At 39.1% G+C, this 27856-nt stretch overlaps 2 protein-coding genes, 1 long non-coding RNA gene and 1 other non-coding gene across 11 annotated transcripts; 3 read left to right on the forward strand and 1 right to left on the reverse strand.

Annotated features, from left to right (window-relative positions):
- Positions 1–1648: 1648 nt before the first annotated feature.
- atcayb (ATCAY kinesin light chain interacting caytaxin b) lies at positions 1649–15670 on the forward strand. 4 transcript variants are annotated; one of them, XM_065954328.1, is made up of 15 exons: positions 1649–1908; positions 2243–2461; positions 5010–5116; positions 6319–6371; positions 6445–6672; positions 7825–7983; positions 9736–9838; positions 10761–10892; positions 11026–11112; positions 11380–11478; positions 12137–12172; positions 12285–12332; positions 12689–12735; positions 13995–14027; positions 14961–15670. In XM_065954328.1, exons 3-13 carry the CDS (start codon positions 5040–5042, stop codon positions 12726–12728), a joined length of 1062 nt encoding a protein of 353 aa, XP_065810400.1. In that variant the 5' UTR covers positions 1649–1908; positions 2243–2461; positions 5010–5039; the 3' UTR covers positions 12729–12735; positions 13995–14027; positions 14961–15670. The 4 variants fall into 4 exon arrangements, with proteins under 4 accessions (XP_065810400.1, XP_020516301.1, XP_020516189.1 ...); XM_020660645.3 differs by lacking the exon at positions 13995–14027 and having other exon boundaries at positions 1652–1908; positions 2243–2457; XM_020660533.3 differs by lacking the exon at positions 13995–14027 and having other exon boundaries at positions 1654–1908.
- On the reverse strand, positions 3600–27856 carry LOC110005525 (uncharacterized). 3 transcript variants are annotated; one of them, XR_010666368.1, is made up of 6 exons: positions 27390–27522; positions 26946–27146; positions 15802–15857; positions 11063–11190; positions 7813–7961; positions 3600–6659 (listed from the first exon to the last, which is right to left on the reverse strand). It is a non-coding gene; the product is annotated as an uncharacterized lncRNA (long non-coding RNA). The 3 variants fall into 3 exon arrangements; XR_002279139.3 differs by lacking the exon at positions 15802–15857; XR_010666367.1 differs by lacking the exon at positions 15802–15857 and having other exon boundaries at positions 7813–11190; positions 27390–27856.
- On the forward strand, positions 8505–8576 carry trnap-ugg (transfer RNA proline (anticodon UGG)). The gene has a single exon. It is a non-coding gene; the product is annotated as a tRNA-Pro (tRNA).
- Positions 18418–21153, forward strand: LOC110005297 (nicotinamide riboside kinase 2). Of its 3 annotated transcripts, none has more exons than XM_020660698.3 (8): positions 18418–18597; positions 18701–18791; positions 19684–19732; positions 19972–20146; positions 20237–20308; positions 20400–20506; positions 20662–20747; positions 20843–21153. In XM_020660698.3, exons 1-7 carry the CDS (start codon positions 18572–18574, stop codon positions 20745–20747), a joined length of 606 nt encoding a protein of 201 aa, XP_020516354.1. In that variant the 5' UTR covers positions 18418–18571; the 3' UTR covers positions 20843–21153. The 3 variants fall into 3 exon arrangements, with proteins under 3 accessions (XP_020516354.1, XP_020516413.1, XP_020516468.1); XM_020660757.3 differs by having other exon boundaries at positions 20846–21153; XM_020660812.3 differs by lacking the exon at positions 19684–19732 and having other exon boundaries at positions 18533–18597.

Raw genomic sequence — 27856 nt, forward strand, 5'->3', positions numbered from 1 at the left:
TTTGAAATGAAATGACATGTGTGCACAGCACGCTTTTAAATCAAAGCTATGAATCTTTCAGAAATGTATATATAGAAATGACAGTAGTAGCAAGAAATACTCAGCAAAAACAGCCCTTTATACATGAGAAAATATTGCATTTTTACATTTATTGATATTATTACCCTTTATACTTCCAAATATACTTTGTGTTATTTGTTGTAAATTATGGATATAGGATTAAAAAATGTGTTACTGAAGGCAAAGGCAAAGACACAAGCAGTTTCAAGTAGTCAAGGCTTTTGCTCTGCACCGTATTAATATGTCAGCCAAGGACATGAAATACTTAACCTTTCCTGGTGAACTTCTAATGAGAATCCTTCAGATGTTTGTTCTTCCATTCATCATTTCCAGCCTCATTACAGGTTATATCCAAACTTAAGCTTGTTAACTCATTGATCTGACCCACAGTTCACCTGGTCATAGATTCCTCCAAAACAAGATCGAAGATTTTATCGTGCACCAACATGAAACATGAACATCATGAACTATACGACAATATGGATGTTTACTGTACCTTCCAGGTAAATGTTTAAGACTCTTTAAAGATGTTACAATGTTACTGAAATGTATAGTGTTATACCCCCCCCCACCATATAACCCAAGGTCTCAGGCCATTTTTTTTTCTAATATAAGGATAAATATGAACTGATGAATCAACTTTACTCGTAAATATTATCCTCAAATTCAATATCATTAGTACAGTATAGTATAGTTCAAAGGATCGACAGCACCTTTACTTGTGCATTTGAAACAGGGTGTACCTAAACACAATAAAGTCATTACATGAAACAATCAAGAGATCCATCCGAACAATGCAACATAACATAAGGAGAACAGCTCCCTTTACAATGCCTGATAGCTTTTATGTGTTTTTGAAAGGAAACACTCCACCACCATCTAGTGGCAGGAGAGTAAAGTGCAGGACAAAAAAATATCTCAGTGACCTAGTTGTACTTAGGCAATGCGGAACATATAGAAGTGTTTAATATTTAATTGTACTGCACTCTATCAAAGTCAACACTGTATAGTAAAGGCTTGGAGCGGAAACATGATTGTGTACCCCCTTCAAACTTTAAAGGAAATTTTGATCTCAGAATATGAAAAAGTACTCAAACATTTTAAGATATCTAAGTACTTAAAAGAAAACAAGCAACAACTTAAAGCTAGTAAGCCTGTTTTGTGAGTCAGCCTAACTCTTCATGAAGCATGAACACATTTTACAATAGGTTTTTCTACATAAACATCTATTGTATTGATATCTACTCTAAATGCAGCTTCTCAGCAGCTCAAGTGTACCAGCTTGGTGAGGAAACAACAGCTTTTAGTCACAAGTCTGGGAAGGTTGCAGCATTTCAATACCGTGCCAAGGAGCGTTATTAATAGAAAACTCTAAGCACACCACAATGCATTTATCTTCCAAACAACCAATGGCAGGAGAAGAATAGGAAACTGTAGCTGCCCCCACTGGGTGATGAGTGCAATGTCAGAGAGATGCCACTGACATCGCCCAGAGCTCAGTGCAGCTGTGAGGAGAGCGAGACAGAAAAGAAGGAAGGGAGGGGGTGTTATCATCACAGCAAGAGAAAAGGAGGGGGATTCAAATGGAGGAAGGGATTCACATGGAGGAGGGGTTTCACCAGGAGTGAGAGAGCTTAAAAGAGATGGTGAGAAAAAGCAAGAGAGAGAGAGAGAGATGCTGTGTGAGGGAGGAAGATGCTGTTGCCAGGGAACAGCGATGAAGTAGAAACGTCCATCTTTTCCAGGTTTGCAGGAGGATAAAAAGCACCATTAAATCATGGATGTAAAATGGACTGAACGTGAAGAGAAGGAAACCTGCTGATCCGTAAAAAGAGAATCAAAGAGAAGGTAGGCAGGTGTGATTGCATAACAACCATACCACAGCTCCCATTTGGGTGACATCATCACAGCAGGATTAGAGCCCGGGGTGGGAGCTTTAGTGTTGGCGGAGGGAGGAGGGGGTTAAAGGGGGATTCAGCAGAGAGAAGCAGAAGTAAATGGGAGGAAGAGAGGGAGAGAGAGTGCGATCATCATGAGACGAGCTAAAAGCACAGGGCGAGGATTATCTTTTGTCCAAAAAGCAGCAAGGGATCCGCCTGGCAGAGGAGAGGGAAGCGATGAAAGCAGGATGACATGTGTTGTGCGTTGACCCTGACTTCCCTGACTGGTCTTCTCTCTACAGGAGGATAGCATTTCTCCGTCAGCCTCCTTCTACTGCATCCATAAACAGCAAGAATCATCATCAGCTTAGATCCTGAGCACAGGTGTGTCCTACCTGCAGATGTAAACATTGATGACCCTAACTCTGCTCAGGCAGATTTGAGGAGGAGAGGGGAGCGTCAACAAACAAATCGAGGAAGCTTACGATAAGGCGAAGAGGAAGACTTCCTTATAACAGTATGTGAGTACGCTGCCTTTACATGAACCCTGATTTTATTTTTTATTTTTTGTTATGAGTTTAAAAAACTGTTTTCTTGCAGAGACACAATCGCTTTCAATGACATGATAAATTATTGCTTTGCTTAATTCTGCTACACTCTGATTCAAATGACTGAGATATTCTCCAGATAAGGACATGATTGCTCCAACATTACAGAACAAAAAAAAAAGAGTAACACAAAAGAGCATCAAATATACACAAGAAATGCTAAGAAACCATGTCTAAACAACGTCAATACATGTAGGATAAGTAAAAAAAAAAAAAAGGCATCTGCTTCTGGTCACTGACGATGTCTGATGACAAATGACGGGATGATTAATCACTTTAATTCAAATCTAATCCACCCACAGCTATTCAGTCCTAACAAAGCAGATTAGCTTTAGCTTGACACTTTTTTGAATGCTGCCCAAAGATGTTAAAGTTTGATTTTTGCTAAGTTAGCCAACCTTTGAAGACAAACAATCAGGGGCTCTCCAGGCTTTTCACAACGCTTATCTCTTGTTTGTAAATTTCAATCAGACAAGTTGTGAAAGGCTTTACTGATCATGATGTCTCCTCTCGGCTTTCCTTTCATATCTGTGGCTCTATCAATGCCTATCTCCAAGCTTCAAGCCATGTAAATTATTTCATAATCTAGAGGAGGATGAGTACAACGTTCTATTCTTCTATGTTGCTAGGCTATGTCATGAGACTTTTTCAACTATGACAAATATTCACCATAACAAGTAATACAAATAAAACTTTTGTATGTTGAGTATTTTATTAACAGTATGCCTGCAATCCATCCCGCAGATAATAAAGTTTTTGGTGAAAAGCTCACAAGATAGTGTTTGGGAAATGAAGGCCGCTCTGCCATCTGGACTCAAATCCCCACCAAACACGTGCTACTGCAACATTACTTAGAGGCCATCAATCAGCAGTTCACTGTGTGAGCAGCTGAGCCATCTGCACACACACACACAAGCCACACACGCATTGATCTTCTGTTTCTGTGAGAATTTTTCCTCTTTATTCGCCCCCCCCACACACACACACACTAATAATTCAGACCGGAGAATGATCAAACTGTAGCAGAAAGAACAGAGGAGGAAACTCTAAGTGTCTTTTAATCCAGGAGGATCTTTATTCAAGTGACATATCAGGAGTTCCCCATCAAGCCCACATCAAACTTTACTTTATTGTAGCAGGATGGTGAGGTTAAACACTGAACAATCTCTTCTATCTTTTGAATTCAATCACAACACAGTAGCACCAGCAGCATGAAGCCCGAGGGTCTGTGCCTTTTAGCCCACTTTTTTCCCTCAGTATAGTCACTGATGTGTTGTGCTGTAGCACATCAGTGCCATCCCAGTGGACAAATAGACCCAGCTAACGTCTGCTGTAGCATGAACTCTGAGTGGCTCAGTGATGTAGGAAGAAAACTCCTCCCCCATGCGCACATTTCTGACAAGAGACTTGCACACGATGTTCACTCCATGCATGACAGATCCCGATAGACAGCAACCGACCTAAACACGAGACACTGTATAGCTTTAGGTCATAGCCAAGCTATAAAAAAAACCCTCCAGCATCATATGGAGACTTCTCTCATGTCTGATTGGTTATGTAAAATATGGAAGTTCAGATCACTATCTGGTATTTGCCAGCATGTGATTTGTTTTCATTTCCCCGGGGGACTATGAGCAATGTGGTGTTTTATTTTTGTCTCCTTCCCTAAGGATTTTTTGGAAAGAAGACTCACTGGGACACAATTTAAAAAAAATATGACTTCAGTTTATGAATATTGCCCTTGGCAACCCATGACTCAAGAAAAAGGTAGACTTTTTTGTGACGATTAAGCAATTTCTTTAGACGAATTCTTCACTTCACCCATGTTAATCTGAGTCCATAAAAGCATTTTTTTTTCTAAACTTGGATAAATCAGCCTCTACTTGATCTATTTAAGGGGAACTGAAGCTGTTTAATACATGACGTCTAGTGGCAGGGCAAGTTTATGAAAACAGCACCAGTCATATATAGGGCAACTCAAAGTGCTTTAAATAGGTAAAGAAAACAGTATTACAATACATTAATGATAAATATACACACCCAGGGACCATTGATTGAACTATTTTATCAACTTTAAACCATTGAATGCAAACAACACTCCTGCTTAAAGAATACTCGTAATATACAAAAGTACAAAAATAATGTGCACATGTGCATTCAAAACAAATGTGCATGGACTTAAATTACATATGCTGCTTCTGATGAAATATATATATTTTTTTGTTTCCAGTTCAGTTCAAAGTCAAAAGCACTGAATACTACATTTCCCATAGTTCAATTAGATGTGTCTTAGATTAAACCCTCCCCTCCGAGGAAACACCCAAGTCTTTCAAACTCCACACCTTCACTCTGTAATGCTTGCTTGCTTCTTCTTCATGATCCTGAACTAAACATATTTATCAGGGTTTTAGCACGTTGTTTCCCACTTCATGACTTCGTTTCAACATTTTTTCAACCACAGAGAGCTGAACCCTGTCCTCCCCGGCAGAGGATGGGTACAGCAGAAGCCACTTTACGCATGGACAGCATGGAGGTTAAGGACGAGTGGCAGGATGAGGACTTCCCCAGGTAATTCCAAATATGTTGAGTCTGCATTTGAGAGAGCGATTATGGTGTGTGTGTGTGTTGGTCTGATTTGTGGGCAGCCTTCCACAAACAAGCTCAACTATGATGGGAGGTCAGGCACGTGTGTCTAATGCTGAAAGGCAGCAGGTGTGTTCTTTCCTCCATGTAGTCATGGTGTGCTACACGATGAAACTTGCAGCGTCCATAGGGAGAAAATGAAGAAAGCAAATACATCACAATGCAATGGAAACATGGTAGACCACCCACTCTATAACTGGAAGAGTCTTTAAATAAAGCAGGGGAAATATATTTGGGTAGTCATTATTTAATGAGTTCAACAGCATCCACAGCACATTGTTTACAGTTTACATGTTAAGCAGTTAAAACATGGATGTGCTTGATCTTCTGTGTTTCATCTTTGTCTTTATAGGGAGCAATAATTGCCTTGTAGCTCAAAAGCTTATAGAATACAATATAATTAAATCTTTAAGGGCAGACAAAAGGGTTCTGCATGGCGAGACAGACAACGTTTAATGGAATTGGTATTTTTTGTTTTGTATTTCATTGTGATCTCAACTATTTACATGTTTTCATGAATACCAATAAAGAAAGCTGCAGACAGGTGAAGTCCGATAGAAACATGTTTAAGAATGCTTTCACCCTGCTAATAGTTTCCCTCCTCCCCGCTCTTTAATCGTCTCTTTAATATCTGTTGGTGCTGTCTTTACCTCGCCTCTACAAAGCCACTGACAACATAATAACTGCAATTACCAGTACTCCAGTAGCACCGTCAACTAGCCTGTACTTGTGGTGATTTGGGTGTGTTTCTATATACATGCATGTCTTTGTCAATGTATTTCTCTATCTGTGTGAAGTGTGTGTGACTATAATCTAACCTTCTTGCCCTTCAGTGCAGACACTTCAACTCTTATTATAATGTCAGAGGGGAGCTGGTAATTACTGGTGTTGCTTATTTCAAACAACACATTGTTTCCAAGGACACACTGTAGTAAAATCACAAAGGAGACACTCCATAAATAAAAGGCAAAGTGAGAATACAAGTATATACTTTGTGGTTTATCTTCAGTACTATCTTCGTCATGGTAGTTTATTCAACAGTTTAAATCTCATAAATAGCTATTATTAAAAAGTTAGCTGGAAAACAGAGTTATTTTATTCTGCTTTGTTCATGTCTCTCTCTGCAGGCCGCTTCCAGAAGATGGAGATTCTTCATGTGGCCTCACTGACAACAGAACCAGTGAGTATCATAGATTAATTAACAGCAGTATTAAAGTTTTGAATATATACTTATTATATTTATGTTGGTACAGATCCTCCAACCACTCTGAATGTTGGCGAGACTGTTGCACAGCGCAAGCGCCGCACTCTGGTCGCCCCCGACATGAACCTGTCCCTGGATCAGAGCGAGGGCTCAGTGCTCTCTGATGACTTCCTGGAAACACCAGACGACCTGGACATCAACGTGGACGACATCGAGACGCCTGATGAGACGGACTCGCTGGAGTTCATCAACAATGGCACAGAGCTGGAGTGGGAAGGTCAGACAGAGTTCAAATAATATAAAGTCAGTTTTAGGAAGAATTAGATGGTCAGAATTAAAGAAGGAAACTTAAAGGTTTGAAGAAGTTAATCATATTGAGTTCAGTGTCCTTAGTTTGAGTTTCATTCACAAATCACTGCCAACTGTTGAAAAATATGTATAAATAAAAATGAACAAAAAAACACTAAAAGACTTGTCAATGGATGCTGTCAAGTCTAACATTTTCAATTCCTCAAACTCCCAATGAGCTACGAAGTACCTCATCTGTGTAATTTTAATTCTTCTGAATCCAATCCACAATCTTGCCTAATTCTTCTGAAGCAAATGTAAGAATATATGATAGACATTTGGTCAAAATTCTGTTAATAGCTGATGCAAAATCTATCCTAAAGAAGTTGATTAAAGTGGACCCGCCTGCCAAGAAACAATTCTTTCAAATTGTTCTCTCCTGAGTAGCTGAACTAACTAGGGCTGTCAAACAATAAAATATTTTAATCTCAATCAATCGCTTCCTTTCAATAGTTCCAGATTTAATCACATGTTGGAAATTCAAATATTTCATTATGTCAATATTTTGCTTTAAAAAATAATAATTGTTAGGCTTTTGTTTTTGATATTTTTTTTACTGTCTGAAGGTGAGAGTATTTTACTTGCTGTTTGATTCAACCCTGCTTTTATTTTGAAATAAAGTTCGGACCTTCTGGTAGATCGGAGGTTTAGATATTAACTTAACTATAGAAAAAGAAACTCGTTAAGGATTAAAAACTAAATGACAGCTCAAAGGAAAGGTAACAAAGGTAAATGTTTGATGTTATAAGGTGGATACAACGTTTAACTCATCAGCTGAACTGTATGGGAGTTTTTATTGATTTGTTTTATTATTAAAAATAATGAATGCATTCATTTGAGAACTTCATTAATCACGATTACCGGTAACTAATAAATGCTGACAGCCCTAATTTTAACCTCTACAAAGCTGTGGGTGGATGTCAGGAGCAATATATTGGTTTTCCTTTCATGTTATCTACGAGACAAAGTCAAAGTGGAACTTTCAAAACTCTTTTCACTATCTACATTTTTACTTTCACAATGTTTAAATTGAATTAAAGTTTTCTTATGAGCTCGTTTCTCGTGTCACCTTGTTGTCCAGACGACACTCCTGTGGCCACTGCCAAGCGTCTTCCAGGTGAGGGGGAAGAGGAGAGAGACTCTTCTGGTCGTCTTTGGCGAACAGTGATCATCGGTGACCAGGAGCAGAGGATCGACATGCAGGTCATCAGACCCTACCTGAGGGTGGTCACACATGGAGGTAAGTAACGTGTGTATTTTAAGTAGTCGTAGATAGTTTTTTTTTTTTATGGAAGTTTGAACTTAAGTAGACGGATAAAAGCATTCAGCCAAAAAAAGCTTGTGAACATGTTCCTATAGATCCAACAATGAGGTAGTGAGTGTGAAAAGCAGCTGCACAGGGACACAGGTTTGTGTTTTTATCAGGTATAGCTGTAAAAAAAGAAAACGGTCCTTCATCAAGGTTAAAATATTTAAATGTTATTACTGTTGAGGAGAGGTGTTCATTCAGCTGAATGATCATTTTAGAGGACAGTGTTTCTCATGATGTAGGATATGTTTCACTGAACGGTGTTTTTAACTCTCAGCCCACACTGAAACAAACAATCCCGTTTGCTAGACTGTTGCTCTGTGCGCTGTCATTCTCATTATGACAACTAGAGGGAGCTGTTCAGTCAGCTGTGCTCAGAGCCTCCAGTCTGCCACATCACCAGTTTGACAGGTTCTGTTCAAATACGTAGATGTCGTGATACAATTTCAGTTGGCTCGTTGGTCTAGGGGTATGATTCTCGCTTTGGGTGCGAGAGGTCCCGGGTTCAAATCCCGGACGAGCCCTGTGTTTTAACGTTAACTGTTAGAAGTCACTGATGTTACCTGACACACGACCTGGTGTCATCATATCCTGTCTCCTTTGTAATTCAATCACAAGTTAGTTCCAAGTATGATTGTTAACAGCTGACATACATCCTCAGTATCCACTTAATGTCCATATCTAACTTCCCTCCCCTATTTGCAAATAAAATTAGCCTATTACCTCATTAGCTTTAAAAAGGCTTTAATTTATTATGAGAGACCTCTGCAGAGTCAGAGAGAGAGAGCGGACACTCAAGTGGAGAAAGAGAGGCGGGTGAATCTGGACATCAGAATTAACATCAGACACGCCTGTCAGTATAACACAGCTATTCAAAAGCACCCTATCCTGCATGCTCCAAAGTACCTCTATAGCTGAATAAGTATATATGTGGAACAAAAGCTGAATACAACAGCTTTCATGATGTCAGATTAGGATTTGCAGGACTGTTGTATTAGACTTGATTTGTTGAGCTAAGTGTACCGAATGAACTGGCACTGATTTATGTATGTTTGTGAATACAAGTGTACACATCAGTGACTTTTTCATCAGCAAACTCCAAAGACTTAAGAGAGCTTCTCTTTGCTATGTATGTAGATCTGAATGGATAAAATCCTTCTTTGTGACAGGTCAAACAAACTCAATTCTAAAAGTACTGACAAGTCCATCCTGAAGAAGGCATAAAACTTCTGCTACAAATTAAAACATTTGAAGGATAAAAAACTAGAGCAGCCTAGAGCGTCAAGTGATCATCAGGGGACATTAGAGCTCATGAAGGGAAAGAAAAGAGCAAAGCAGACGTATTGATGCAGCAGATTTCATGCACCAGTGGAACTCATGTCGCTTTACATTAAAAGTCTGATATTTGAATGCTGTTAACAAGGACACAAATCAACCCACTCACAACAAGCATGCCAAAAAGCCGACACAACAATTAAAACTCAAAATGACATAGCTCGTAAATAAAAACAAACATTAAAAACATTATGTCAGAACATTAAACATACATGAGCAATATGTAAATACTACATGCTACTAGAACGGCTGTGCTAATGGAGACAATTCAATAACTGCCAGTGTCCTCCTCTGGCAGTGCTGACAGAGATGCTTTAAGAGATGACATGTGTCTCTCTCCTCTTTCAGGTTATTATGGGGAAGGTCTGAATGCCATCATCGTGTTTGCAGCCTGCTACCTCCCTGACAGCAGCTGTGAGGATTACACATACATCATGGAGAATCTCTTCTTGTAAGATCTTTTCTGCTCTCATCAGGGAATCTTTTATAGAGCATGCTTTGTTAAGAGCCATTCAATAAAAATATGGCTCTGCTATGTTATCCTACGCTGTATGATCGATCAAAGGACATCACAGTTACTCACACAATACAAAACGCAACACTTTGCCCATGATAACATTATCACGATACAACGCTTCTGCAATTAGAAACACTCCATATTAGAATTCCATGCTTCATCGTTTAACTTCTTTTCACTGCTTTCCGACATTATCACACTGTCTGCTTTTTCTTTATCCTACTGTTAACTTGTTTTATGGACAATTACCTTCCATTCACATTATGTTCATTTATGTCATAAGTGCCACTGTAAGGAGTCATGAAGGGGTGACATGGTGAGTTACATTGGCAGGGAAATCTGTTAAGAATGCCTTTTCTCATTTTATTTTGTTGTTACATTAAGATATGGTTTAATTTCATTCTTCCTGAGCGCCACAGGCAGTTCTTAACACTGGATAATATATGTTGTGTGAACACGCAGGTTGAGTATCAACAAAGTTACATGTTGGATGACGCATGATGTAGCTTAAATAGCCCACGTCATCACGATAGACGTCCCGACAGAATCTTCTCGCCAAGGTTCAGAGTGACAGAGAACTCTTGCAGTCATCCAGAATTCATAGAACCCTAGTTACATACGTAACTCATCAGTGATAATTGTATCACCCAAGTCAGGGGGATGTTATGCAATGTTATGTCTCACCCTGACTCACAATTATGCTAGAAATGAAAGATGAAAAGTTTTCTGATGAACTCTGATCACCACATAGCTGAAGTGGAGCCACTTCTAAATACATGCAGTTTTCAAGTGTTTTTGATCACATATGTTTCTGTTTAGTCTGAGTTAGACCTCAGCATGTTTGTTCTGCTCTCAGGTACGTTGTGAGCAGCCTGGAGCTGCTGGTGGCAGAAGATTACATGATTATTTATCTGAACGGAGCAACTCCTCGCAGGAAGATGCCTGGGATCAGCTGGCTGAAGAGATGCTACCAGATGATTGACAGGAAGTAAGACAGACTAATTATCAGTTTTGTTAGTTTTTACAAAAGTGATGAAATACAGTAACAAACTAAAAATTATCTTTCTGAAGATCATTTTGAGAAGGAGTAAAACAATCTTGCAATTTTTTGTTTTCTGCAGACTGAGGAAGAATCTTAAGTGTCTCATCATCGCTCACCCAACGTGGTTCATCCGGACCGTCCTGGCCATCTCAAGACCTTTCATCAGGTGGGGATGCATTCAGTGTGGCGTACAGTTCATACTGTAATCCTGTTATTTTTGGTGATATGTTGGCCAGGAACCTTTCTGTAAACAAAACAAATAAGTAAAAAGAATCTTAATCATGGAGTCCTGACATGAAGTATGTTGAGAAAATGAAGCTGTTACATAATCAAACAGTGAGAGCTGTAATGAGTTTTTTATTTTTGAGCCACATACATTTTCATACAGTTCCCTTTGTGTGAATAATTTGAACGTTGTTGATGTTTTCTGCAGCGTGAAGTTCATGGATAAGATCCGTTACGTTCACACCCTGGATGAACTCAGCCAGATCATCCCCATGGAGCATGTGCAGATCCCTGAGTGTGTGTTGCAGTAAGTACTCTGAGCCACCAGGGGTCACTGCTGAGACACTACACATTTCTTTGACAGCTCATGTTATCCACTGCGGTAATCAAACCTTAAAGAATGCCTACAGCATGTTGGTAGAGGCAAACCTGAGCCAAGCTGTGTTAAGGTGACTGATTTATTGTGTGTGTATTTTTTTAGCATGATCTGTTTATTTTGTTTAAAGTACGAGGGAGGTGGATGATAAAGGTAGTGTACAACATGTATTGGCTGTTACAAAACAAACCCATCTATCTATCTCTGTAGACTTTCTGTCGTTTCAAACAAATACTAAGAAGCTGAAACCTGATACAAAAACACATGACGGCTGAGTCCTCAACAGCACAAAGAATATGAAAGATTTCTAAAAAGCAAAAAGTTTATGTTTTATATTCTGAATGTGAAGCGTAAGTGCAGGTTGAAGAAATTTGGAATTCAATATTTTAAGCTGGGTGTGTTTCATAACTGCAGGCTTTGAGAAGCACTGCAGTGAATACTTAAACACAGCAAATGAGGCCAAACTATAACAGAAGAAAATCATCTTTGGCTTCCTCTGTGTGAACTTTTGGAGCTTGTTAATGCCACTGGTAGAAATATGTTGATGTCATGACATGTCACTCTGAGATTTTTTTTCTCTTTTTTACAGGTATGACGAGGAGAAGGTAAGAGCGCAGAGGGAGAGGTGAGTGGTCATTTCTTTATGCAATTTAATTTCCAGAAATTATACTTTCATATGCTTTTTTTTTTTCTAGAGCCAAGCGATATTTATTCTTATTTTCCTCTCTCACTCACAGACTTGAGCAAGAGCAGAATCACACCAACTCAAAACTGCCTAAAGAAAGGTGAGCTCATTTTGTACAAACAGTCCATTGCCCTCTTTGGTTCAATAAAATGTTTTCTACCACAGCATTAATACACAGGAAACCTTTAGATATTTCATAATCTGATTAAAAACTAAAGTTTACAACAGTCACCTACACATTAGTTATTTGATGGTTTTCTCATTAAGTCAGTCAGTATTAAGAAAACATTCACATTTGAAAGTTGTGTCTGTGGGTTCTTTTACATTAAGTGCTCGAAGCTTCAGCAGCCACATGGATATGTTTTGGCAACAGAAGGCACAACCTATTACGGGCTTCATGAGCAAGCAAAATATTTATATTTACTTATGGCTCAACTTTAATCTCATTCATTTCAGACCGAAGTCGATGATAGCAGACGTGGGCCGTGACATCTGACATTAAGGTAAGAGTTCTCATTGACTCAACGGCCTGCCTCAACCCTGTCCAGGCTGGTTTGTAATGTCAGACCACTGCAACTCATCTCTGACATACAGGGAAATGTCTTCTGTCTACATACACCTGCTTAAGTGTGCAGAAAGAGAGACGGAACATTAAATCAGCCTAATGCTAGACGTTTGCCTGGTAAGAGTCTTGGGTCATGGTCTGAAGGTCCAAAGGGTCAGGGGGACCAAGACCCAAATATACAGTTTCACAGCAAGTCCAGTGAGATCACCAGCAGAAAAAAATAGGGTTAAAGTTATGTCACAGTAATCAAGTTTCATCTATAACATACAACACTGACAAGTCTTTAGTCTTGCTCATAGTAGATCATTAATGTTGTAGTTTCTGATGTTTTGGTTGGCCAAAAATAGGAAGTTGTGAAAGAAGGAAGTTTGATGAAGTCACCTCAGAAGTGGAGGGGGCCTCATGTTTTAAAAGTGAGCCTGCCTTCAACCCTAAATGTGTAATAGCCAGCAGGCAGGCAACTCCACTAGATGCAAAAAAAAGTCTGATTCTGTGAAGCCAGAGGGGGAAATAAAAATGTTCTAATGAGTAAATTTCCTCAAAAACTCTTCAGAACAGCATGGTGTTGATTTAGTACATAATTACACCTCTTAGAGCAAAGATTCTCAGATGTTTTGACCCAAAGGTGGGTCGCAGTTGCTTTCACGTGGATGTGGATATGTTTCTGTGTAAAAAAATGCGTAGCAATAAGTCTGTTGCCACATCTATTGGTCCATACTGCACCTGCTTTCATGGTTCTTGAGACTAGAGCAGTTGTGAACCTGATTTAGAGTCAAGCAACTGATAAAGAAGGATATTGCTTCAGAGTGCAACTTGTATGGTTTGAAAATCATTATCAAGGTGACCTTAAAACCAAGACTGAGACTTATACAGCCTCTTGTCTAAATATTCTCATGTTTGGTTTAAAAATAAAACCAAGACATGACAACCAAGACCTGCTGTATGTGCGAGCTTGGATAACATGACGGATATTTTCTCCGCTTCCTGATCGCAGTTTTTTTCAGAAAGTAAACTTTAAGATGAAGTAATGATGATAAAAATTAATCTCACAACTCAGGTAACCAAAGAGACACCTGAGTCTTTCCTTTCAATAAAATAAAAGTAAAGAAATCATGTTTTTCCTTTCTGACTTGAGATTCTCTTGGTTCTCCATCTCAAACAAACTGACCCCCCCCCCTCTCTTCTGTCACACTGAAGTGAATCACTGCATCATATGGACCTCTGGTTGCAGTAAGAACTTAAAATACACTTAAAGATGACTATTTGAATGACTGTGCTGCTGAATGTATGCTGCTCCCCTACCTTACTTGTTATTTTCCCCAGCTGTTTTTATTGAAACTGTTTTGCATGTATTTATTGTAATTGGATTGTTTTAATCAGAAGTTCTTTTAGATACATTATAATAGATTTGTTCTTTTCTGTTACACTGCTGTGGGCTGATAAAACACCATTTCATCTTTTTTAATGTAAGAAAAACAAATAAACCAAATATTGACGTCTTGAACAGTTGACTAAAGGTGGAACATATAGCTCATGATTACTATCAATCACTCAGCCCGGCTCATTTTCCCTTTTGCCAAGTCATGTTTCATTTCTTTAGATTCCTGCTGGGAGGGAGTCCACAAAATGTTAGCTGATCCTCACACATCGTATTTCCTCCTTACGAAGTGTTACATAAAGCACAGCTGCTCGTCTCTTTAAGCTGCCTGCACACAACCGATCGACGCTATTTTTAATGAGCCATACCGCCGAGGTCTGGCAAATTGATCTGCAGCGCACAGTCTGTCCTGAAATCGAGGGAAATACCGACCACGCGGGCTGGGGTGGGCGAGGTGGGTTATTTTAGAACCCCCTCCCTCCTTCAGTGCTGGCCTCCACTGCTATCAGCCATATATCAAAGGAGCTATCAGGAGGTCTGGCTGACATCCCAGGAATGGTCACAAGCACCATCCCTTAACTAAATGCCATGGGAGGAAGCAGGGGAAAACTAGATGGGCAAACCTGATACACGTCTGGATGTATTTAGCTTACATTTTGTGCATGTCTGCTGAATAATAGGAATATATGCTGAATGTCTTACATTCCTGGAGATGCTTTAAGGCTCTCAGCATTAAGGTGATGAAGAAAATTAAAAAAAATACACTGTCTGTATTTTCATTACAGAGCTTTACATTGAAGAACCAATGGGGACCATTCTTTCATTGAAATGGGAACCAACATCACAAACCTGGGATCAAATGTCCTTCATGGATCCATTACCTGCAAGACAATCATTTCTCAGATACAGTATTGTCAGTGTCATGCCTGCTTCTTACTAGAACTTCAACTTAAAACTTAAACCAAAGCATTACAAGACAACGCTAAATCAAAACAGTCTCAGCTTCCTGCATGACAAGCTGAGCTTTATCTACAGCTTCAAATATAAACGGTAAAAAATGAAGACTCGAGCATCTTCAGACTATGACCAGCTTCAGATTGTAAATACGTGTACATATATTTTTGAGAGATGTTTGCACACGTGTAGTTTTGATATGAGTGGCATGGGTGTTGTTGGGTTTGATGGAAAATAATGTGCGACGATAATGTTCTTCTTCAACCTCCAGTAGATGTTACTGATGCAAACATATGTGAAACGTGTGTTTTCCAGAGTTTGATATGCAGGTGGCATGCTTGTTAAAAATCCTTCTGTCTATGTCAGGTTTTCAGTCATTTGCCATCATGTTTCAAAAGCTACTTTTACAAGACAGAAAGCTCATATTGTTATAAAACAGAGATATTTAAAGAGAGAGAGATCCGATTTAATGCTTAAAGTATTATTTATGAAAATGTGCCATTTACTGTTTGTAAGAAATAAACGAGTGAACTACACCGGCTTTTGTCGTGCTGTGATTATTGAGAAGCAATAATAAATATCGCTCTTGAATGTATTCTGGTTTTGTCCAGGACGTTTTGACTGACAGCTCCTGACGAGGGATAAATTAGGATTTATGAGCGTGTTTGTCACCTGACAGTGTGCTGTTCTTCACAGGGGTCATTTCAGCACAATACTCCTGAAGTCACCTACAAGGTATCAACACAAGACATACCCTATTATAAACTGTCAATACTTTCTTCAGCACGTCCAAACATTCTTACTGATAGATATTAATCAGCCACTTTGATTAAATTAAATCCTTTTCACATCAATGATTCTTCAGACTAAAGAAAACTTAATTCAGTGAAATGACAAAACCAATACATCTCTATAATACTGGTAGTATCAAACAATATGTCAACTTGAAAATAATTATTTCTATGACTTGAACATTGGGTTATTAATGTTAATGTAAACTTAAATTTAAAGGAACAGTGTGACCTTTTCAAGATAAGCACGTGCTTTCTTTCTGAGAGTATCGTAAGAACATCTTTACACCTCAGCTATAATGTCAGAGTCAGGGGGCTCTTGACAGAACCTCTCCCCAAATCAAATCAAACTTTATGGTCATTTTGAAATGCAATGAGCTACAAGGCACTGAATGCAGAATGAGGGGCGTTTCTCAGGGATTCTCTTAAACATTAAGCACAATATGACACATTAATACAATATTAAAACAATATCAACCCAGTTCCTGTGCCCCATGACATGCTGATTAAAAAAAGGGAAGCACAGAGGTAGACTGTTCAGTGTTTACTGAAGAAGTGTACAGTGTTAAGAGTATGCCGGTGGGAAACTCAAGAGTTAAGAGGATCAGTGCAAGTTAAGTTAACATAGTTACGTTTTAGTTAAGGCATAAAGATAAGCAGCAGTTGATGAGGATACCCTGATTGAGCCAGAACAACACATTTAAATCATGTGTAATAACATGTAAATAATTCTGTTAGGCTGGTTCCCTGCCTCCAGTTTTTATGCTAAGCTAAGCTAACTTCACCGCCTGTCTCTGGAGCCTTAGTAAACACACTGGCAATGACTTATATTCTTATCTAGGTCTTTTTAATGGTTGTTTACTCAATTTTTTGTTTGTTTATATTAATATTTTCTTCATTTTTTCTGATAATGTGTATGTCAGTGTACATATATACATAAACATTTATATAAAGAAAGCATGTTTATATTTATATGTATGAATATATATTTTCATATATGTCTATATTAGTATATTCATGTCTATGTGTGTATAGATATATATGTTATGGAGAAGGGGTGATGTTTAATGAGATAACACTATAATGTAAATATCAAAGTAACCAAACTAACGGTTCCTTTTGGATTACGCTCTTCACTCATTTGTTGTGTTACTTTTCCTCTCTGGCTGTAAATCAATCTGGTTATTACCTCAAGAGATTTTGAAAAATTCAGAGATGGACATTTAAAGTCTCAGCTCTGTGGTGAAAAGTAACACAATCTGTTACACAAAGTGCTGGTCAAGCGATGTCCGTCTGACTTGTGAGGATAAGAGGGAAAAAGTATGTGCACCACATGTTACACATGCTGCACCATATGTTTATGTGCCCTACGTGTGTCAGCCTTTGTGGGACAGTTTTGTAATCTTAAAGTCTGAAGCAGACATTTTTCTCCTCAGTAAAAATCACACCACTACAACACATCGAAGCTGCCAATCTCTCCTGATTTAAGACGTACACATCAGATCAAACAGTGTCGACAGGAATAACATCTCCATTGGAATAGTCGGTGAAAGATGAAGCCCTGAACATGAAACCATGTGCTCTGATAGCTGGGACTCAGAGTTCGACTCCTTCACACTGACACTGACACAATCGCTATAAGCTGTTCAAATGCAAACACAACAATCACAAGGCTTCACTTCACACATCCGGAGCCGTGTAACAAACAAAGCAGATAAGCACTGGGCGCTCAAGTTATCAGACTGATAGCCGTGACTCAAGACACTGTGGTCACATTGTCGACACGTACTCCTCGCTGGTTGCATCAGAAATATTTGTGACGCAGCAGCCACACATACACAACAGGCAACTAAATATAGAGCTTCTGGTTTTCACCCACATGGAGCTGTATACGCATGGAAACTTTTCCCCCTAAAAAAACCCACAGCATCAGCTTTTCCTCTCAGCTGTCACACAGATGTGTGACTTTATACTCGGTGAAATATTGCAATAAATGTAATAATACAATTTCTTGTCCTTGTCTGTTCTCTATATAGTTTGTTGACAGATTTCACCTGATGTTGACTTCACTTTTTAGAGTAACTTAAACCAAACTTATCCTAAATTAAGAATGAACTGATTGTACAAGCTCCAATCCATCATCAGTGTGCAGTAGCTTCTGTCTGAGACTCCACATGTGACTGCAGCTCTCTCCAAAGCATCAATTCATTTAGTGATTCACAGATTAGCCCGTCGCATATTTCTCTATTGTCTTCCTAGAACTCTGCTAGCTGTGGGATTTGTGTTACATGTATTTGGACAGCGTTCACTGACTACTGACAGCAGGTGGAAAATTTAGGATCTACTTTCATGCAAATGCTGAGGCCCCGCAGGTCGTGCTACTCCTCATTGGTACAGCCCAGCTGTAAATCGCCCTGTCTGATTGGCTGAGGGAACAGAGGGCAGAGGGGGTGAGAGGCTGTGACGCTGCAGCTAAATCCTTTAAATGCCCGGCGAGGAGATTGTCTATCAATGAAGTAGTAAAAGGGGGGGACGTCTGCAGAGAAGGTGAAGGGAAGGTTTTTTAGAGGAAGCCTTTGACAGACTGTTTGCTTTGGCTGGGTTCCCTTCTTTTATTTACTGAATTCAAGAGGTGACCAACAAATAAAAAAATGAAGTTCATCATAGGCATTGGAGGGTAAGTCTCATTCAAAATTAGTTTTATTTTGCCTATCAGTTACATTTCTTCAAATCCTGGATTGTAACTCATCTGTGTGTCCTGACATGTTTCTGACTTTCAGTGTGACCAACGGTGGGAAGACCACTCTGACAAATAGACTTCTAAAGACATTACCCAACTGTTGTGTGGTGCATCAGGATGACTTCTTCAAGGTAAGATGAATTAAAGACCCCATTCATTTGTGTTTTGAAGCTAATTTAAATCAGTATTTGCTAAGTTGTAAGATAAAGTAACTATATTTGTTATATTAAAACTTAGTCAAGGTAAGTTTAATTTGTGATATGTTTAATTTGCTATGTTAAGTTTGCCCTTGAGGACATGTTGTATCCCCCAGTCTGACCTGCAGATGTCCTGTCATCTCAGTAGCCTAGTAATACATCTGGCTGATTGTCTCCTGGACAGCCAATCAAAGGGCCGAACGTCCCCACTTAAAGTCTGACCTTGTCCAATCACGTTGCAAATTCTGCAACCAACCTTTTTTTTGCATGATCAATAATCCCATGTTTTTTTAAGTTTAAAAGAAGCCAGACGACTTCAGCTAACACTTCCAACTTTTCGTGCTACATTCAGGGACAGTTATTAATTACCAAACACCAATTGGTATACACTTGATATACATTTTTTTTACATCCTCATTTAAAACTAAAGCATAACATTTTGAATTTTCTTCTTAGGCCGCGCAACTGCAAAAAAAAAACATCAACCTGAAAGCACAATTTTTAAATCGCATTTGCTTTTAGGTTTTTGGTAAAATAAAACAAGTCAGAGAAAGTTTTACACACGGAACATGTCGAGTCTCTAAGAGCACTCCTCTGTTAGTAGTGTAAATAGAATTAAATTAGATGTTTCAAAGGATTTAATTAGACAGAGCTGTGTCATTGAGGTTTTGCACCCGGTTTTGCAAGCGATAATCAACCGCACTCAAAAGAGTCACTGCGCGCTACTTTAGGTGGAGACGAGTCCTTGACTTGTCCTGTCCAGGTGCCATCTGCTCCGGCTGGTTACTAGGTTGCAGCAATGTTTTATTGGTGACTGTTATTTCAGAAACCCGATCAAATAGAAGTCGGGGAGGACGGCTTTAGACAGTGGGATGGTAAGAATGGATTTCCTGTAGGAAAACCATGCAGTAATGTACTCTTTCTTTCCTGCACATTTCTCTAGTTTGGTAACCAATCAACAGTTAACATCATCATATTCAATTACACATTTTTTCTGTGAATGCTTCAGACATTCACTAATGGTGACTGATGTGTGTTAGAGCACGTTAGTGTGGAGCGTTTTGTTGCATATGTGGTGAAGGCCGCTCTTTTCTCTCTCCTTGTTGTGTATCAGTGATCACGGCTCTGGACATGGAGGCCATGGTGAACACTGTCAAGGGCTGGCGGGAGAACCCGGTCAAGTTTGCCCGCTCGCACGGCGTCAGCCTGTCGTCTGAAGCCGAGGACACCGACACAGAGAAGGGGATCCATATTCTCATCATCGAGGGGTTCCTCATCTACAACTACAAGTGGGTCAACTTTTCCCTTTTCGCTTGTTTTACAGAAGCTCTAACATTCGACCCTTTAGACTGACCTGATCCTCTGCTTCCTCTCTGCAGGCCTCTCATTGAAGCCTATGACAAATGTTTCTACATTTCCATTCCTTACGAGGAGTGCAAGGAGAGGAGAAGGTAACAAGCTGCTTCAACCACTTTGACAGACTACACCTAAGAGCAGATATTACAGACTATTATCTAAACTTGATTGATTCTGTTTCTGCAGTACAAGGACATACACAGTCCCCGACCCCCCAGACCTGTTTGACGGCCACGTCTGGCCCATGTACTTGAAACACAGGAAAGAGATGGAGAACAACTGTGACAGAATAGGTACGTTGAGCCAACGCAAAATATAAACAACACTTCATCTTCCTACACTGCTTTTTCCTTTTTCCTCTATCCACATCCTAAATAACCGATCCCCTCTCCTCCAAAAACAGATGCATTGGCTGCCTCGTTCACCTACTTTGTCTTTTTCCTCACAGATTATGTTGATGGCATGACTTCAAAGGACGACATCTACAGCAAAGTGTATGAAAGCATTCAGAACTCGATGCTGAACACATCATAGGTAGATTAACGTCTCCATACTTTCAACAGAGAGATGATTGATTACTGTTTCAGTTTTAGTAACTTTTCTCTCTCTCTCTCTCTCTCTCTCCACAGCAGCACGGGGATAACCAAGGATCTGTGTATAGACTTGTAAATATCATTTTTGCGTCAGCGTGTGACCCCTGTTCTGTACTTCTAGCCTGATTTGTAAATAGTTAATTCTGTAACTTATTAAGAACTAATGGCAGAAGCGTTGTGTTTTGTATAGCCCTGTGTAACTTTTTTTTTCTAAAAGATAAGCCACCTCTGGACGTTCCCAGTGTTAAACATCTGGAAAGAGAATTGATGTGATCGTATGTGAAATTCTAAAAGTACTGGGAGGACAGATTTGTGTTTCACAACGAAAAATGAAACGTCTGAATCCACCTCGTGTTTCCTGTCTTTTATTTTTTGCATCTCTTAATTCATCACACACGCCCCACAAGGTTCACACAAAGGTCACGCTCCTCACGTTTTTACAGCACAAACATTTAGGTTTGTAAAAGAGGCCTCTCATCATAAAGATTAGGTTATGAGCCTCAGTCAAAGTGAATAAGAGAGAAGGTTTACTCGAGAAGACAAAAGAACAAATAAGGATGATGTTAATAAATCCTCATTCAGCTGCTGTTTTGTCACAAGGATATTCAAAACATGGATGACTTTTTTTGATGACTGATGTCTTTATTTTTCGAATTTCAAAATAAATTATTAAAAAAACAACCAGAGCATGATGAAGTATGAAGAGTAAATCTAAACAACATGACGAAGCAATCGTTGGATGTTTACACTAATTTTATTTGATCTTTCTTTCAACCACTAAAGCACAAATATCCACCCAAAAAAAATGGGTTTTAGTAGTGTAGTGGTTAGTTCGCTCGCCCCATGCCCAGAGGCTTCAGTCCTACAAGCGGGCTGCCCGGTTTCAAATCTGACCTGTGGCTCCTTTTGCTTCCCCACATGTCATTCCCTCCTCTATCTCTCCCTGACTTCTGACTCTATCCACTGTCCTATCTCTAGAAAAAGCCATAAAAGTCTTTAAAAAAATACAAATACATATATATATTATATTATATATATTTTTCTTCATTTATCACAAAGAAAATGTAATGAGTCAAAAGAAATCTAAACGTGTTTCTTTAAATATTCTCACCAATATGTATTAATGAACAGTTTTTAATGAGCCACCTGTACACCTGGAATGATATAACTTTATCATGAGACTTGTTGCTTTAAATATATAAATGATTACAATCTCAGAAAGATACACAACTTGTGGAAGGTGTTTGTGTTTATGCTCAAATCAGGCATCCGAGCACAGCAGTGAGTGTGAACATGAATAAGCTCATTTTTTTTTCTGATTGGTGATCGTCTGCTGATGTTTTCAGTTTTGTCTTTAAGCTGAGTTATTATTTTCTCTGTTTGTTCACACATGTCATTAAAGTTGATCTAGTTTGCAGCCACTGGTGTCTCTTTACTCTTAAATCTGTTCCTGTCTATTAATTTATTGGTCAATATGTTGAATTTTGTCCTCCTTAGTTTCCCAGAGAGCCTCTTTTACAACGTCCGCCATTCTTCTTGTATGTATATGTATAATATATTTGTTTAGTAATTATTTTATAATTTGTATTATTACTATGGTTTTAGCTCTTCTCTAATTTGTTGTAACTCTTTCTTATTGTCATTATAATCCAGTTTTATACTGTATTAAATAAGTGCAGTAAGACAGGACTATGAAGATTAATTTATCAAATGTGCAATAGTGACTCCTTATCTTTATATTTGTATTGATATTTTGTCGTTTATATTTCTATGTGTTGAATGTTTCTTCTTTAATATAGCATGCATGCCCCACTAAGGAGAAGCATCTTATTTCATTGGACGGCTGTGCAATGACTGATGCATCCTGGTATTATCCTGTGTGATGGTGCTCTCAGTCTTCTATTGTTGATTGTGATTTGATTTTATTTGTCTGTGTGCTCGGTCGTTCAGCACTTACAGGTAGGTCAGCGTGTTCTGTTTTTTAAATAAATGTGACATTGCAGTATGAGTGAACAAATGTCTTCCCCAACATGCACTCAGTCAACTCGTTTCAGTCTTTACAGGTCGTCTTACAGATTGAGTATCCTTTGAAAAAGCCGTCCACGTAGCTCTGCCCCCGAGCCAACACAGTCATCACAGAAATGAGGTGAAACAATGAGCGGTAAATTTTCACTTTTATTGTCGCTTTGATGTCTGTGACTTATAGTGTGACCTTGAAGGCTGCAACTCTTATCTTCAGTTATATTTCTAACCGTTTACTGAATCCCTTTTTGTCTGCCCCGCAGCGATGACATAGACATGAAAGGGTTAACACGCTAAGCCATATTCAAGGCTGTATGTTTCTAGTTTTTCATGATTTTATCGCCTCACACTGCACACTACCCAGCTACATCCCAGGACCTGGCATAGGGCGTGTATTTGGGGGGGTCAGGGTCTTGTGATGCGTTTCTGAGAGTCTTCTCATGCCAACAGTTGGTCTACAGCTGAGGGTGCTCTGTCACTTTATATTTAGGCCAAGTGCCGGGGGTGTCAGGGAAAATATATTTAACAAGTGCACAGCCAATTACTGACCTGCACACACCCACCCTACGCTCCACAGCCGGCTCTGACTCAGGGGCCAGTCCCATCATGCCACCATAGGGGGCGGGGGGGGGATTGGTAAGGTAAGGTGAGAACCATGCGGGGTGGCATGTGCTCCCATGTCACTCGCCGCTATGGCAACCCTAAAAAGTACAGCAGGGGCGTCCATATTTGGGATTTAGGTGGAAAGGCAGGGACACAGGAGACGAGCGGCTGTCACATGCTGCCACCCCCCCCCCCCCCCCCCCATATGATTGAGTGAGGATCCCCAAGAGGCATGTGAACAGTTGTGTTAGAGCACTGAATGAATGACTCGCTGCTACTGGACAACTGAAACACTCAATCAATACTTTAGAACAGACCGTAATTTAGTAAACATCTAGAAGGACATTTTTACTATCTATTGATATATTAGTCAACAATCAGATTTCTCACATTAAGATCTATTTTATTTTATTTTGAAAGCCTAAAATGAAGCCCCTGTTTATATGTCAAAGCTTTGAACCCCTTACATCACAGAACAGACGCTAAGGTCATCCTGTTACAATCTCCCGGTGATTACATCAATAACATGTCAAACTAAAGGTGACTAAGGAACATGCTCCTCTCTGCCAATGAACACACCTAAGTGATTTGATGGCTGAATTATTAAAACTCTTAATGACCCACTGTAAAAAAAAAAAATGTTTTAAAAGATAACCTCACCCCTTTGATTGCTCTGGGATTGAGTGGATCTATGATGTGCTGTTATTGTAGATATTAGATGGGCCTTTGGGATATTATTATTACATTTATTTTGTCATTTTGTTCAGTTTATTACCAAGACTACCACTGCTCTTTTTATACACAGTATATATATAATTATTGTATCCATCCACTTTGTGTTTAAAGAACTTTGTAACATGGGTTTACAAAGGTGAACTATATATACAACTTTATCTATCTATGAAGAAGTAGAGTAAAGTTCTTTATTAACGCAACACCTTGGCCATGTATATATATCACTTGTTCTGATTTTGACGGCAGCATAGTGTCTGATTATGTAACTGGCATTTGGTCCTGATTGGTTTGCAGTAACAGGGAAATTTCATGACACGTTGAGTGAGTGTGCAAGTGAGAAGTACACAACTGCTGCCCTCTCTCCAGCGTCATTACATCCAAACAGAGGACAGAGAGAGGAGATTCACAGCGTCTTATTGCTGTAGTTATCTTAAGTCCTAACATTAAATCGTTAAATACGACCTAAGAAAAGTCACATAGTTCTCTGTCTTTTTCACGTTCATGCTTCTTTCTCTCTTTCTTGGCGTGCTTTGGGGATGTGGCAGCCCTTCCTGAACAGTATTCTTTATTCTAATATTTTATCATCTCTGGAAAACAAAGTAATGAAGAAACTTGACTTAATTGTATTTAGGGCATTAAAATATTTATAAAGACGCACTACAACGAACATAATTAGACATATATCTTTAAGGTGCACTGTGGAGATTTGGTAGTGAAATATGAAAGTTGGAGAAGTGAAACAATGATATGCTATACTTTCTGAACTAAATACACAAACTTTATTTTTTTTAAACGGGTCCCTTAACACTGTTTGGAGCTAAAAAGCTACCAGGAGAGTTACAGTTTCACTGTTACGGACCAACCACCATAACTTCTCACATTGCATTTTATCTTCAAACAGTTACAGGAACCAAATTTTCCTCTGAGGACAGTTTGTGTTTAGAGTTATGAACATATACCACAAAATCTTTACACTTGGGTTAGGGTTAGGCCTACCTTCAACCTTCACATTTCTCTACCAGAACTCCATAGTGCACCTTTAACACTACAGCTAGGATTTAAAGGTCCCATATTATGCTTTTTCTGGTTTTATATGCTCTTTAGTGTGTTTTCCAAGTGTCCTGTGCATGTTTAGGCACATCTATTTGCAAAAATTCAAAGTCCGCAGAAACGCGGCTTTTCCTACGTCCTCCTGTTAGCTGTAGCATTAGCTGCATGTAACACTCGGTTCTAGACGTGTGACGTCTTGTCAGTGTGAGATCACTGATCTAAGCCCATTGGCTCGTTGTGGCAAGCCCAGCAGCTCATGTTGTTTGCCCGTTAACTTCTGTGGCACGCCCACGATATGCCGTAGCCTGTGGTAGCATAGTAATGCTAAGGTGCTAATGTTTTTGCTCCCCGGCCCTCGGAGCCAGAGTGGCTGAGCAACTGACCAATTACGGCAGAGCCGACAGGCCGACCAATCAGATCAGACTTGGCACACGTGGGGACTCTGATTGTGGGCACTTCAGAGCCTTAGAGAGAGAGTCAGAAGCGAGCCGGTGCATGGAGCGGCAGTACATGAAAACAGACACTTTTTTTAAATTGAGCTATTGTGAACATTCTTTAGTAGGTACATAGATTAAATATACGAACCCCAAAAAGGGCATAATATGGGCTCTTTAAAGTGTTACTATGTAGATCTCAGCTTTGTTAGGTGTCTTTTCATGAACTTAATTATGTTGTTTTTTCTGTTAATTGTCTTGCTTAATGTTTTATTTGAATAAGCCTGATTTATATACAGTACCAGTCAAATGTTTGGACACACCTGATTGAAATGCATCTTATTACCTTGAAGACATTTTGATCCAAAGGTTTATGCTTCAATGTTTGATATGTGTTTCTTGATGCCTATAATATGTATGCATTTCTCTCCAAATCAAAAATGAAATGAAATGTTTTAATATCTACTTTTAATCTTAAATGTGGAAAATAGTAAAAAATAAAGATACAGCTTACAGTAAATTATAATAATATACGGTAGTATACTGTATTATTGATAATACTGTAAATGTTGTGTGTTTAAACTTTTGACTAGTAGTGTACATCTTTTCATGTTCACAGATTCTATTCATGTTTGTCATCTCAAACATAATTAAATGGATTTTCTAGATATGATAAAGTTAAAAAAAATATCATATACGTCTTAGATCGGCCTAGAAAATGCCAGATAATATTTATTTATGTTGATCAAGTTCTTAAGGATCAGATAAATGACTCTTGTTCTGATACTTAAATTGTATCTCTGTTTCCTGTAACTGCAGATCTTTTAATCTTCACTCTTAAGCAGACTTTAATCAAACAAAGAGACATAAAAAAACAAAAGCAGCCTTCAGTTGGGGCTAACCCTTCCCACCAGAGGGTAATTAGGTCACAGCCTCATATCTTGGCCGTGTTAAGAGACAGTTTTTAATAGCTCACATATTAAGCGCATTCCACTCTCAATTTGTCACGTGCAGATTGAAAAACGTGAATACAGAAACAGGTTGCCTGACTCTGAAACACAAGGAGCGCTGGCAGCGCTGATTATTGGCAAAGGTTAGTCAACGATAAGCAAGACAGGCGTCACAAGAACCCCTGACCACCTGCAGATGTCACACATCATGTAATTCATCATTTATCAGAGATTTATATTTAAGATCAGCTGTTAAAAAAACTACTTTTATTTAAAAAATAAAATAAAATCAGGACATAACAGAGCGACATTTCATTTTCTCAAACATTTGGTTCAGCGTCTCACCTGCATTGTCTCCCCATGCTCTGTGGTAAACCTCTGGATCTATCATTTAGGTGTAAACTCCTCAGACTGGCAGTGTGAGGCCTCAGGGGAAGACAACAGGTATACTCCTTGTGGGGGAAGTTTTCTTGTAGTAAAACCATTTTAAGACCATCATCTTCCTTTAATCTCACAAGAAGCAAAGCTGTGAGCAGCCCTGGATACCTAGATTCATGGGATAAGATATATTCAAAGCGTAAAAGAATTAGTCTTTCACACTGACAAAGATCTGATGCTGCTGCTGCTGTAGGTGTACCAAGAAAACAACCACAAAGTGTTGATTTTATTTCCAAACACTGCTAGCTTACAGTAAAGATTAGTTCTTTTTTTTTGTGGCAACATTTGTTGTGATTTGTTTACTTTCAGGTCAGACACACAAGAAAGACTCAATTCAACATGAATACTTACTGGCTAATTTTTGTGGTTTACATGTCCTGCTCGGGAAGTCTTGTGCCAAACCAGTGCCGAGGATCTGTGGCTCTTATAAATCTGGACTGCACCAGCTAAGAGCAGGCGGGGCCGGACTTCAGACCAGGGGAAGGTCCTTGATTCTAAAAATAGAAAAGTGCACAGACTCACCGTGCTCATGCCCTATTTGGCTCTTCATTTGAGAGGGAACGAGCTCTGAGCTACGGAGCAGGGGGTGTGTGTGATCCTTCCAGAATTTATCCACAGTCTTTAGTTATAAGTCGAGTTGTGAAATAGAGTTAAACATGTAGCAGTAGGACCATAAGAGAGTTTAGCTACTGCACCTAGTGGTAAAACAAACCTCTGCCCTGTTCACATGCAGCCTTAATAAATCTATCTCCTCTTTTAATACATATATTGTCACATAAACGCAAACACTGAGAGAAACTCTCTCCAGAAAGAAACAT

This window comes from Labrus bergylta, chromosome 4, assembly GCF_963930695.1.
Source record: "Labrus bergylta chromosome 4, fLabBer1.1, whole genome shotgun sequence".
In the NCBI taxonomy this organism is placed as follows: Eukaryota; Metazoa; Chordata; class Actinopteri; order Labriformes; family Labridae; genus Labrus; species Labrus bergylta.